This window comes from Myiozetetes cayanensis, unplaced genomic scaffold (assembly GCF_022539395.1).
Source record: "Myiozetetes cayanensis isolate MyiCay16 unplaced genomic scaffold, myiCay2020 scf10, whole genome shotgun sequence".
NCBI lineage: Eukaryota > Metazoa > Chordata > Aves > Passeriformes > Tyrannidae > Myiozetetes > Myiozetetes cayanensis.
The window spans coordinates 22,019,340-22,032,744 of record NW_026086605.1 but is presented as its reverse complement, the minus strand read 5'-3'; the positions used below and the strand labels follow the sequence as shown (position 1 = coordinate 22,032,744).

The 13,405-nt window shown below is 43.3% G+C and overlaps 1 protein-coding gene across 8 annotated transcripts in view; it reads right to left on the bottom strand.

Annotated features, from left to right (window-relative positions):
• The window catches only part of KAT6B (lysine acetyltransferase 6B), a 109,867-nt gene extending 98,357 nt beyond the window's left edge, over positions 1 to 11,510 (bottom strand). The window contains exons 1-2 of one of the 8 annotated variants that reach the window (XM_050337959.1): positions 11,494 to 11,510; positions 3,219 to 4,114 (exon numbers count right to left, since the gene is read on the bottom strand). In XM_050337959.1, the coding sequence (XP_050193916.1) occupies positions 3,219 to 3,839 (621 nt within the window). In that variant the 5' untranslated portion in view covers positions 3,840 to 4,114; positions 11,494 to 11,510. Of the gene's footprint in view, positions 1 to 3,218; positions 4,115 to 6,888; positions 7,388 to 9,529; positions 9,657 to 10,947; positions 11,142 to 11,278; positions 11,296 to 11,334; positions 11,468 to 11,493 lie in introns of those variants that run through there. The other 7 variants (XM_050337934.1, XM_050337969.1, XM_050337925.1 and 4 more) reach the window with 7 other exon arrangements.
• Positions 11,511 to 13,405: the final 1,895 nt, after the last annotated feature.

Genomic DNA, 13,405 nt, shown 5'->3' with positions numbered 1-13,405 from the left:
TACAGTCTAGACACTATATAGCTGCTGATAGCTATTGACCTTCCAACAGAACCTGTCCTACCATGAGCCTTGTACTTGTATCTCTTCATACAGAGGTGAAAAAGTAACCCTCCACACACACTAGGGAACGGAGAAGGATGGAGCAAAAAGATTTAAACAACTGCACTGCTTGCTTCCTCTTGCTGTAACTCAGAGTTGACATGCCTTTGCCCAAGTCCAAAAGAGTCAGAATAACACCTGAAGGAAACACACCATTTTTACACAAATGCTTTCTTCCAGGCCTATGGATAACAGGAGGAAACATGGCAATACAAGCTATATTGCTGTAACTAACTGCAGCTACTTCTATATATAATGAAACAAGAGGACTATTCTAGCTGAAATGGATCACTCAGTTAATACAGAGACAAGAAAAGCAGCTCCATATTATCACCACTAAGAGAAAGATTTAGCTCCCTGTTCCAAGTACTCCATAGAACGCAAAACACTCAACACACTCCTGTCACGGAGTCAAGGCTCCAGGTCTGCAAAATTAACTTCAGTGGCACTACATAGCAACAGTATTTATCTTCTCAGTGCACTACATACTCTGATGCTTTGGGTGGGTGGTGAAAACAAGCAAAAATAAAAATCCCCAAACCAGAAAGTTCCAAGTCAACACAACCCCCCCCCCCACACACACAGGGCATACTATATCTCTTCTGATCCCCTTTCCCTCAGGAAGAAAGGTTTGGAGTCTGCCTTTGGCACTATGAGTATGAGTGATCAGACTGACAAAGAGAGATCTCTGATGCACTTCAATGTACCAAATCCTTTAACTGTCTCATCTCAATGACATGTTAATTATGCATAGAAAAAGAAAAAAAATCAAATTTACTCAAACTTCCACAGTCATCAAAACAGATTTCTTCTGCACATCCTTCCATTTGTCCTTCTCCTCAAGCAAAGTCAACAGAAGATATACTAGAACGTCACCTCTAGTATTTGAAAACAAAACAAAAAAAACCCCACAAAAACAAACATACAAAATTAGTCACACCAAAAGAATCATGTTACTTGCGTTAGCTAGAGAAAGAGACAGAAACTTTAAAATACCCAATCTCTTCAGGCACTAGCCATACCCAAGAGATGCCAGTTGGATGCATTTGTTGCATAAATTTCAATAAATAATCTTGACATGCCCCACATTGTCACTTAAATACTTCCAATAAAAATAGCCTAACAGTGTAATTCTTCTTATTCAAGAATTAACATCAACTTCAAAAGAAGATGCAGTCACATCCAAGTAACAGGGACAACCTATGTACAGTTACTTTCAAAACTGTCCCTCCCTAAGAGTATTTAAAGCACACAGATTGAAGAACAGCAAAAATCACATATTTTAAACTATTTTAAATTACAAAATCTCTATATATTTACCCAGTAACCTGGGCCGCAACTAGTACAACTAAACAGTGCACTGCACTAATATGCAATTACTGATTCACCAACCTCACGTCAAAATTATTTTTTGTCAGGAAAAAACGTATATACCGAACAGTTTTTAAACACACAAGCCACACTGCTAATTTTGAGGCACCCAAATGAAAGCTTATTTCTTGCCAAAGCGCTTGCTAGAGAACAGATTTGTTTGGCTAACTTCTAGAAGACAGATTTATCCTTATACCGGTATTTTAGTATGGCAGTAATGGCTTTTTCAGCACCGTGACCCAACTAACATTCCTTGCAATGGGTGCCAGTCCCAGTAGGTAGCCTAACAAGAGAGATTTTTGTTTCCATGGAATTCATGCTACTTTTGTTGCTCAGTACTCCAGCCTTTAAATTTTTCATGCCATTACAGTATCAGAATTACAGTAGAAACTCTTAAAGTACTTATACAGCTTTACCACTACAAGTAATTAAATGTTTATAGTTTATGGCTACAGCAGTAATTGCACAGTACACACCACTTCTGAATTTCCATTCTGATTATGGAGCGTGAAGCCCCATGAATCCCTCAAATATCCAAGAAGTCCAATGAAGAAATGGATATCCACATATAAAAGCAATCATATTTAACATCTATTTAGAGAAGCTCACAAAAATCAAGCTACTACTGACCTTGATAGTGTCACCTCTGACAGTTCCACAAAAAACTGTTCTTGTAGACCTCACTCAATAATTCTAACACAAGCACTTTATACTCATCAGCACCCTCCAGCATCCAACAATCAGCCAAAGGAAAAGGACAAGTGAAAACCATCATGCAGTTTCTAGGAGACACTGATGGCACCTCTACAACGACAAAACAACTGCCATCAAACGACCACTCAGAAGGGGGAAAGGGTGGAGAAAAATAAACCACCAAGTTCCAGGTATTTTAAGTAAGCCAATTGGACTACAATAGGTAACTTCTTGCCCCCAAGTACATTGAAAATTCCAAACACACTTCACCACAGTAAATAGGAAATGATCAAAGAATGCCTGCAGACATGTCTTTGACACTATCCTTTCATAAACAAAATACTAATTGATAGCCCTTTCTTCCTCAGGGCTTAAACTCTGTAAACAATCAACTTTAAAACAAGACCCAAGTAACAGCAAAAATAAACCCATGTAGTGAGTCCAACAAAACCGAAACAGGAGGAGGATCCTGAAACTAAGTTTAAATCGTCACTCTAACACTCTCACTTCTCTTATTATATTAATATTTTAACTAACTACAGTTCATATGAATTGTAATTTTAAAGCTAATGACCTACATACAAATACCTTTAAAAATAATACTTCCAACAGTCTTACACGTCACAAGTCCTACTAGTTGCATTTCAGATTCACGTTCACAAGAAAAACGGTGTACCCAGGCAGAAAATGAAGGTAAAAGGCCACAGTCAAATCACACTGCAGATTTCAGCTACACCAGTCTGCCAGACAAGACAGAACAATCTCACACCTACAACAGAGCATACAGCTGTACTCTTCTCTTCTGCTCTGTTCACCTACTGAAAATCCACAGAGCAAACCATCCAATGCAGAAACGCAGGACACAGGGAGCTAAGTCAACTTAATTTACCAGAACTGATTCTGCATGGGCCTTGGACATGCACCCTCACTTACATACATTTAAATGGGTAAATAAAGCAAAAGGAGAAACATTATTTTTGCATTAGGTAAATAAACAAAAAAACAACAAGAACAATTTTTGCATTACTACATTAGCTCTTGTTTTTCAGACTTACCTGGTCTTTTTCATGGGGTAGAAGGCTGACAGGTGGAAGAGAAGCTGGGAAGGTGCTGGAGTATTTTGGAGCTCCTTTGCTTTCCAAACTGCCATAATTCACTCTATACTGAGGACCATCCTTCAGTAACCTCCCATTGTTCACAGCACGTTTGGCCCCCAGGCGCAACCTCTGCTGAAAGGCAGGATTGTTGAAAATATTTGCTAGGTCATTTTGACTTCTCAAATACTTCTCTATGTTTTTTAGGGAGGAGCCATTAGGCTCTTGAAGCCCTTCAATTGCTCTTCTCAAGAGTTTATTCCAATCCACATTACGAAGTTCATTACAAGCTCCTCTAGATCCCTTAACAGATTTAGGAATAGTGCCAGGTTTAACACATGAAAACCGTCCAGGATTATCTGGGTCCTTGTAGGATGCAAGACCTTTGTTAGTAACTTTAAGAATAGAACCATCTTGAACACTAAGTTCCAGCTGTTCCGAAACAGTCTTCTTATCTAATCCATGGGAAGCACAAACAGCATGACATATTCTCTCTTCAGAAGGCCTTTGCTTTTGCTTTTTAACTTTTTGTATAGCTTCTAGAATCCACTCCGTATAAAGAGGGTTGGCAAGTTTTACCATGGTTGACCAGTAATTGTTTCCAGCCAAGAGTTACCCATAGAGGTTCCTCCTTATCCTTTTAGCAGACCTTTCAGAGGTTGTTCACACCTCAAACACAAATGAAAGGACTGCAGACTCTGCTTGGATGCATCGCAAAAATATCCACCCTGAGGAGTTGGAAAAGGCAGGGAAATACCTGCTGACTGAACCTTCCAATTACTTTACTGTCATGTAAAGGTAGAAAGTATTCATCCGTGATGATACAGGTACGTCCTTACAAGAAAGTTTGTTGCAACCTTTAAAAAAGAAAAAACAAGAGGCAGGAGAGAATACAGTTAATGTGAAGTATTAAAAAGAAACAGAACACATTCAGACCACGCATTCATACTGTAGATGCTGCAGTATGCAAAAATCTGTGTGAGATTATATGAAAATCGCCAATTCCCACCCCACAACAAACAAGTCACCATGAAATCCTTCTACTTCTCATAACATTCAGTGGACTTAGCTTTCCATAACTCCATTATCCCAACACTTAACCTACTATTGACTTGTTGGACAATTTCCATTCAGCCAGGGATCTGAAAATATCCTCTAAATCAAACTGCCCACAAATCATTTCTGCATGGATTACACATGCACTAGAAAACCCAAACAAACAAAAAAACCCAAACCTTCAACCAATGAAAGACGAATTATTAACCACTGCCTTTTCTTACATCATGCTGTCTCTAAGTGTCATGCCATGTTGATTATACAACTCAAAAATCAAAACCAAAATATGAGAAACAAGTTACAAATATTACATCCTTCATTAATACTCAGGCACCCTATAAAACCAAAAGGAATCACAAAAGCACTTTTCAGTTTAAGACATGCAGTACAGAGGCATTTTTGACACAATCTCTTACGAACAGAAATGAAAGCAAAGTAACAGGAGGCATTTTCACATAAATAAGCTGTCAGCATGAAGACATATAAAGAGGTCATATTGACAAAATATGTTTTGGTGACTCACAGTTTAACAAACAATTTTATTTACTTATTATGGAATACATCACTCCAGTAGAAAATTCAGTGGCTACAAGAACTTAAAGAAACCTGAAAGAAAATCTTGATCAGGAGTTTATTCATTCTGTAGGAAAATATAAGAAAAAAACTCTAAAAAATTTAAAAAGTCACACCAATTAAACTAAGACAGCACTCACCTTACGAGTAAACAAATATATGTGAGGTACTACTTTTTTCTGTCATGAAATGTGAGAGAGCTTGGAGACATTAACTGAACCATACCATTACTTCAAATCAAAGGAAAACAAAAAACAGAACAGGAAAATTTTCATTCTCAATAAATGGGTTGTCCTGTAAAGTAGAAGATTCACCAGTTTCCCAGCAAAATCTACAATTAGTTCATTTGCAACTTCCCTTATAAAGCTATGGCAAGCAGCCTATAAACAACAATATCACTTATAATTACACAAATCTTGGACCTCATCTTTATTCATGTATTCGAGTCATCTCACATTTCAATCATGTTCAAAAACCTAAATAAATTATAAATAGGAAAAAACCTGAATTGATGCAGCAACTTAAATTATTTTCAAATTGTTAAAAAGATTTCTCTGCAACTGTGAAGACAACGAGTACAAAACCCCCACTTTTGGTCCCATACCTTCTCCTCCCTCTCCCACCTCAAAAATGTCTTTAAATATAAACTCCAGATCGTGTTTCACACATTATTATACCTACAAAACAGGATTAGTAACAAAAGAGCAGCTGGTTACTGGTGAATATAAAATTCTTCTCCGTCCAAATAGTCAAAATATTAATCGATTCATTTTATGATTTTGATTGAAGCTTAAACATTTTCAGATTTATAAATACAAAAACTCAACTGACTGCCAGACTGAAAAGATACATTCCTGATGCAAATGTAGGACCTGAATGTTTAACTGGCTCATATACTGAACCCTATTGATCTACATAGATTGGATCCTGTTTCTTCCTTTCAGACTGTACTCTTGCAAGTTGTATTTGATAACAGTTCTGTGTATTTCAAGTATTTGTAATCAAACAATAGCTTGTTCTGTAAACAGACATTTTAATTTACTGCAGCTAGCAAAAGCCATTCTTTTCCTAACAGAATTGTTTATGTTCACTGTTTTCAGATAATTCTAAAATAACACTGTAGCTACAAAATGCAGACAAATATACGGAAGAAAAGTTTCCATGGTATTATGAATCCTACACATTCTCTCATATCTGACACTGAAAACACAGTAACATAACAAAGCAGAGCTCTCTATACAGTGAAGGCTCACTCACATTTAGACTACTTGATATACTCTGCCTATAGATTTGGAGGTTCGCTGTAGCTATGTATAAAGCCTCAGATTCCTAGAAAGCTATCTTTACAGTTATTTACTTAGGTTGTTCTACTGCGAGTCTTCATTAAGATAGTCACGACTTAATTAAATTCTGAACAGTGCATTTGCTGAGTCAGACATACTTGCCTCATTTTTACATCTACTGCAGTACTGTTGTATTAAGTTTCATACAAGCAACCACATCACTTCCATTAAATTCCAGAACATACAGTACAGGGTCTGTTCCAAGCACCTGGAAACCGACAAACATTTCAGTATAAATGCTGTAACGTGTGGGTTACAGGAATTTTTATTGGCCAGTGACTGTGGCAAAAGGTTAGCATAAACCTGTACCTTCACATAAAGTCTGCTGCTTGGTACAGGAATTTCACAGCCATATACATTCAGAACTAAATTTTTATTTACTTACTTAAAACTCCCTATGTGTAATACAACCTCCTGCATGGCAGAGCCGACTAAATCAACACTAGCAGAGTATATCAGCAGGAACACAGAGTTTCCAACACACAGGACAGGATATTTCAGGAGGAAAAATATCAAAACATCTTAAATTCACTCCTTCCAACAGAATGTAAGTTCATTCTGCCTAAGGAAACCATGCAAAGCACATCCAATCCAAGTTTTTAATTGTTTTGCCACAATCTAGAGCCTCTGTTACTTTGCCACTTGCAGTGTATATGTACCTAAAGTGCAGCACCTTGACCTCCACGACTGGTATGACAAGGTCCATCATACGTAAAATTCAGAATAACCTCTTACTAACAAACATTGTTCCCAGCAAAATAATTCATGTGAGTGATTCTGGAGCTATACATTAAAAAGGTCTTCCGGAAATCAAGTTAAGACAGATTGATCCAAGGTTGACAATACACACATTTACATGCCAAGTGACTGAAAAAAAAGAAAACAAACAATTTTAGAAACAAAAGTTCAAGATTCAAAATAGGAAGACACACAGAAGTTCAAAATTACATTCAGGTTACTAAGTTTAGAATGCAATTTTACCAAAAGCACAAAAAAAGTGGTTATACGTCATTTAATACAAAAAGTGTGATGGTTACCCAAACAGATTTTGAGGAAATACCAATTTTAAAGACGTGGTTATAAATTACTATCAGGCACTCATCTCTGTTTATTAATCTTCCTCCCCTTGTAGCTGACTAACTTTTACTCAGAGCCTCAACAGCACCATCCAATCACAGATTAGCTTTTCTATTCTGTTAAATGCACAGGACAACTTCCAAGTTTAATGGTAACAGTCATTAAGTTCTTTCTATATAATTTGTCATAATTCAGCTTTTATTCTATGGTATCTTTTGAAAATAAGAGCATTTAAAAAAGTCTGACCGAAATATATTACTGATCCAGTCTGATAACAACTCTGCGGAAGAGCTGTGGAACATAAGCATTCAGAGGGTGAAATACAACACATTACCTTTAAAACACGAAAAGGCATCTCTAGTCAAGGCTTGTCCCTTTACCTAGGTCATAAATTATCAGATAAATACAAAGAGGTTGCAAAATTGCAGCTTGGGATTTAGAATGAATGCGAATATGTCCTTTATAAAGCACACACCTATTGCACAGCTGATCATAATTAAGGAATGCACTGACTGAACACTTCAATCTCAGGTGTCATCAGTAATCCCATAATCCTCTAATAAGGTGTTTTTTTGGCCTGAACTAGTACCTGGAATTACTTCCAAGTGATCCAGATTGCAGAAACAAGCTGTGTAGTCAGAAAAACAGCAACAAAAAAAGCTGCTCTTCTGTCTCCCAGAAACAAAACAAAGTTACTACAAAGGTATCACAACATACAATCTAAAGTAATTTTATGGAAAAATGAATGAAAAATCTGCTTTGGTTGTCTTAAATGTAAACAGAGTTACACTTCTAAAAATTGAGGTTAACACAGGTATTAGGGGAAAAAAAAAAAAAAAAGAAAGGCAGGGGAAGAGGACACAGCAGGGCGAGATGACAGCAACTTGTGCAACCTGAGGGTGACCTGTGAAGCACAGTTTCATTCTGCTTCCTCCTACCTGCTCTGCACACACTCAGGAGAAACCAGCAGCAGGCCAGCTCTCTGCTGCAGCATCAGGGTCAGGTAAGGATTGCAGCAGAGGAGAAGGAAGAAGAGAAGACTGCCATTGCATTCCGTTTTTGCCATTTTCCTTTTCTCCAAGCCATTGCTTAGAATTTTGCAGCTAATCAACTATATATTCCACCCCCATTTCAATTAATGATGCAAAGCAGGCAAGATAGTCGCTTCACCACTGCAAAATACATGCACCTACAAAAAGACAGGGAGAAAGCAGATCCTGGCAAGGACTTCCAGCACACATGTCACCCTTAAAATTACTCAGATCGTAAAGCCAACTATTGTTTTATTCTTTACACAACAGTTTCCAATAATAACAAGGAAGGGCAATGACACTTGTACAGGTTTTAAAGAGACAGATGATGTGGACACATTACAGTAACTTCAAAACTACACCTAAGACTTGGGGGTCTGGAGAGAAGAGTGGCACATGTGAACCGAACTGATGGAAGTGTTTGTGCTCTGAGATACCCCATAATCTGATTTGTCATTTCAAAACATGACAGCAGCAAGTGCCACTCGAGGGAATGGCATCAGCAAATCATGACACCAAATTCACCCCTCCCACTCTCTCCCACTGAGCACTCTCCCAACTTCTGAGCACTTTAAAACACGGTACTAGAGAACATCGAGGAATGCAGGAAGGTCACATTCACCACGAGCAGTTCACCTGGAAAGGGGGTTTCACTGAAAACATTTATTCTTGGGACATCGATTTTAAGCAACGGGGCAGGTATCCGTCTGTTTTTTACAGAGCAGATTATTTCCAAGTGCCAGAATGCTAAAGGTGAGGTCCGGGCAAAGAACACAGTGAGAACATCACTCCCAAAACGCGGCATCACAGGCTGGACTGTCCCCCTCCCCAACTTACTGAAGGTTTTTGCAGTACACCTCAGTCAGGGAGATGTACAACGCCTGGCGCCCGGGGCCAAGGCACTGCTGTGTGTGACAGGGGCCGAGCCCGGTCTGGCTCCCGAGTCCTCCCAGCCCCGATCCGGGATTTGTCATCCCAAAGGCAGGGACCCCCATTCCGCCGGCTCTGCTCCCCGGGGCACGGCGACCCCGCCAGCCAGGGCAGGGTAGTGCAGAGCAGGGCAGGGCAGGGCAGGGCAGGGCAGGGCGGCCGCCAGAAGAGGAAGAGGAGCGGACACCCGCACCCACACCGCGGGGGCTGCGGCCGCGTGTCCCCCGCGGGAGGCAGGTGAGACCCCCCCGGTACCACTCACCTCCGCGGGGGGAGGAGCCTCCTCCGGGCGCCGCAGCGGCTCCCCCTGCTGCCGGCTCCTCGGCCGCCGCCGGGCCGCCCGCCCCGCTCCGCGCTGCCCGCGCCCGCCCCGCCGCCGCGCGCGGCTCGGCGCACCTACGCCGCCATTTTGTCTCGCCCTGTTGTACTTAACGTGAATCCGACATGACACTGATTACAGCCCAATGGAGGCTCATTAAAACCTTACCTACCCCGCACCCCGCCCCCCGCCCGCCGCCATTGGCCCGCGCCGCGCACGCCGCTGCGCGCTCATTGGCCGCGGAGCACTGTCCATCACCAGCCCACACCGGGCCCGTCCCGCCCAGCAACCAGCCGGCCTCTCCCATTGGCGACCGGAGGGTGTCAATCAGGCGGCGCGCCCCTTCCCTCCAGGCTCGGCCCCGCCCACCCGCGGGCAGGGGCGGGGCCGGTGGCTCTTCCTGGCCCCCATTGGCCGCCGCCGCCGCCACACACCCGCGAGTCCCGCCCTCCCGCCCGCCCCACCGCCGGGCCTTGGGTGCTCGCCATTGGTCACCCGCCGCCGGCGGGGGCGGGACCTCCCGCAATCCCGCCCTGCCGTTGGCCGGCTCTGCCGTCCGTCCGGCCCCCCCCGGCCCCGCCGCCCTCCCCGCGCCGCCGCCCCACCCGCTCCCTGCCGAAGTTTGTTCGGAGGGCGAGCGCTGCCGAGGCACCGGCGGGGCCTGAGCCAGCGCGGCAGGGCGGGCGGGCGCGCCACACACACTAACGAGCGGCCTTAAATACTGAGCGTCACGCGCGTGCCTCGGAGCCTGCCCCTCGCCCGGGCGGGCGAGATGGAGCGGCGTGCTCCCAGCATAACCCTCCCAAGGTGCCTGGCACTGGCAGCCGCTTATCGCGCACACACACACCCCGCACCGCCGAGGGAGGAGAGGAGGGGGTGGGAACGGGGACGACGACAATGACTCCCAGCTCTACAGCCACATGCAGGTCCCTGCAAGTTTCGCCATGCGAAGCACGGGGACTTCTCTGTCACCCCGTCTGCGAAGGAACAATTACCGCCTCAGAAAGACAGGGTGGGAACATGCAACACAAAAACCTCAGCCATCCCCTGCTTCCCTCCGCCACTCCATTCCCCCTCTCCCCACCCCATCCAACCCAGCCATCACCTCCTGCTGCTGCTCCCCCTCCCCTGCAAAACGCAGAGCATTGCGATGCATTTACCCAGCACAAGTGTCTGCAAACACGTGCATCAGCCTCCAGTGCAAAACGAAAAAAAGTACCCAGCCTAGTGACAAGCCCCCAGCGCTGGGAGAGGGGAGGGAAAGGGGGTTATTATGGCAAATTGCAGCCTGTCACCCAGTGCAAAACAAAACCCATCGCATGCTCCCTGTTATCCCCCACATAAACTCCTGGGAATCTAACCTCCGATGCAGGTTCCCCCCTTTGCTTGCAATGACCTCCTTTCTCTGCCCGTGTGTGTTTCTGCAGCAGCGGTTCCTGCGGAATGTGCTGCCCCTGAAACGCGATCGCGGCTCCTCTCTCTCTCTCGCTCGCTCTCTCCGCTCTGTCTCTCGCTCGCCCGCTCGCTCTCTCTCCTGGCTGCAACCAGAGCCAGGAACACAACAACAACACAGCCTCCCCCCACCCCCTTCCCCAAACACATACACACTGAAGAAACCCAGCCAGGAGAGCCAGACGAGCCGGGGAGGGGGTGGAGGGAATCCCCAGCCAGCGGATTGATTGCACCAGTTACCTTCCCTAAGCCCTTCCGCGAGAGGGGAAAAAAGAAGATGAATACAGAGAGAATACCTTGTCTCCCCTCCTCCTCCTCCTCCGCGGGGCTCCTCTTCTCACTCCAAAATACTAAAAGGTGGACGGGCAGATCAGACACACGCGTTCAGCTCTCGGCGGGGGAGGGGAGCCACGCGAGCAATTATCATTAATTTAGAAATTAAAACAGAAACCCACCCCAGACCTCCAGCCTCCCCGGTGCGGGCGGACGCAGATTGCAGGGACTGGTGCTAAGACACAGGACCTGATAACAGCTAATTGAAAGGTTAATCTACATAGGCTGTGACAGAAGAGGTCCCTCCCCACTTTTTTATCTGCTGTTGGCAAGTGGGAAATTGAGCTCCCCCCTACCTTTTTCCCTCAAAAAAAAAAAAAAAAAAAAAAAAAAAAAAAAAAAAAAAAAAAAAAAAAAAAGGGGGGGCGGGGGTGAGAGAAAGGGGGATTCCAGGCGATAAAGTTTGGGGGGCGGTGCGTCTCCAGGGCGGGAAGGAGGCTGTAGGGGAGCGGCCACCGGCGCCTCCCGGGGGGCCCTCGGCCGATCTCGGGGGTCGCGCCGGGCTTCCCGTTCAGCATGGGGCGATTTAAAACGTCTCCATGGGAGCACCACCACAGGCAGGCTTTGGAGAGCCAGTGCTTCCCAAAGGGCTCGAGCACTCTCGGTCCGGGGCAAAGCGGGCTATGCTTGAGGCGACCATAATTAGTCCGATTGAACAAGTCACAGATGTTGTCCTCCCAGGGAGTTTGTACATGTAACAAGATGTTACGGGGAATGTGTTTAAAAGAACAAGGTGGTAACATGTATGGACTTAAAACTCATTTAAACGTTTTCTCCACCCTATCTTGATCTGTGTTGCCAAAGGCCACTCACCATGTCAAAGTTTTAATGCTACATGTGATGGTTTTCTCAACTACGGCCAGCAAACACCACTTTTACCCAAACACCACTTTTCACCCAAGCATGACACGACAAAATACCATGGGGTACATCGCACACGGTACCACGCAAAGGAGAAAAAGGCAATCTACAACCTGAACATCTGCTCAAGCAAACACCAAATAGATATCCTCCCATATTCCCAAACTTGAAATGTGACCATTTCAGAGGTCTTTCCTCAACATGCTCTTGTGGGTGACGTGTTGAGTTAGGTGCCTGTCTTCAAACTTTTCTAAAAATACCTGGTCACCCCCCAAAAAAAAATTAATTTTTTTTTTTTAAATCTCCTTTTATAGTGGGTGAAAAATGACCTTCTACAGTAAATTTTAAAGATCTTTCCTAGATAATGTACTACATGGGAACCGGCAAGTGAACAAAGATTCTGTTATAAAATAATAAGCATTAAGGTTTAGTGCAACTTTCTCAGAGTCAGTTGCTGGACGTACTGTATAAGGAAACCCTTTGGTGATGTTTCAGAGCACTGTAAAATTGTATGACCTACTTACAGAAAGCTACTGGGTGAAAATAATATTCCAGCATGTATCTATCCTACCATAACCATTGACTGAGGTTTTAGTCTTTTAACTTCCAGATGCAGCACTTTAAACATAGAGTGGGAAATTGAAATGTGTAGTGACCTAATACTCATTGGAGAATCCGTCAACGTTCATGTATTATGCAGGACCTGGCTGTGATTTAAAATCACTTTTAAATTATTGGAAACAATATAAATCATTACAGCACAATTTGTAGCAGAGTGTCACATTTGCAACACTATTCTGAGTGTTGTGTCAACATTTCCATTATAAACTTTTTTTTTTTTTCTTTCTGGGAAATTTACAACTTGGTTAGTGGCAAAAACATAAAAATAATTCTTTGAAACTGAAACTTGGCATAGCCACATCCCAGTTCGGGAAACAAAACACTCTAGAAAACTCGATAATCTGTTTGGCCATTTTGAAATTGTGAGTGTGTTGAAGACATAAGTAATAGCACAGAGAAAAATCATAAAAGTCTCGAGTTTAAATAACTCCATTCTCTCTTCTTAATATAATTCATTTCCTAAAAATAAATTTTATAGGACAATATTCATTGGATGTTGTGTTTCAGTTTTTAACATATTCAAGAATCTTTTGTTTGAAGAGAGACTCCTAT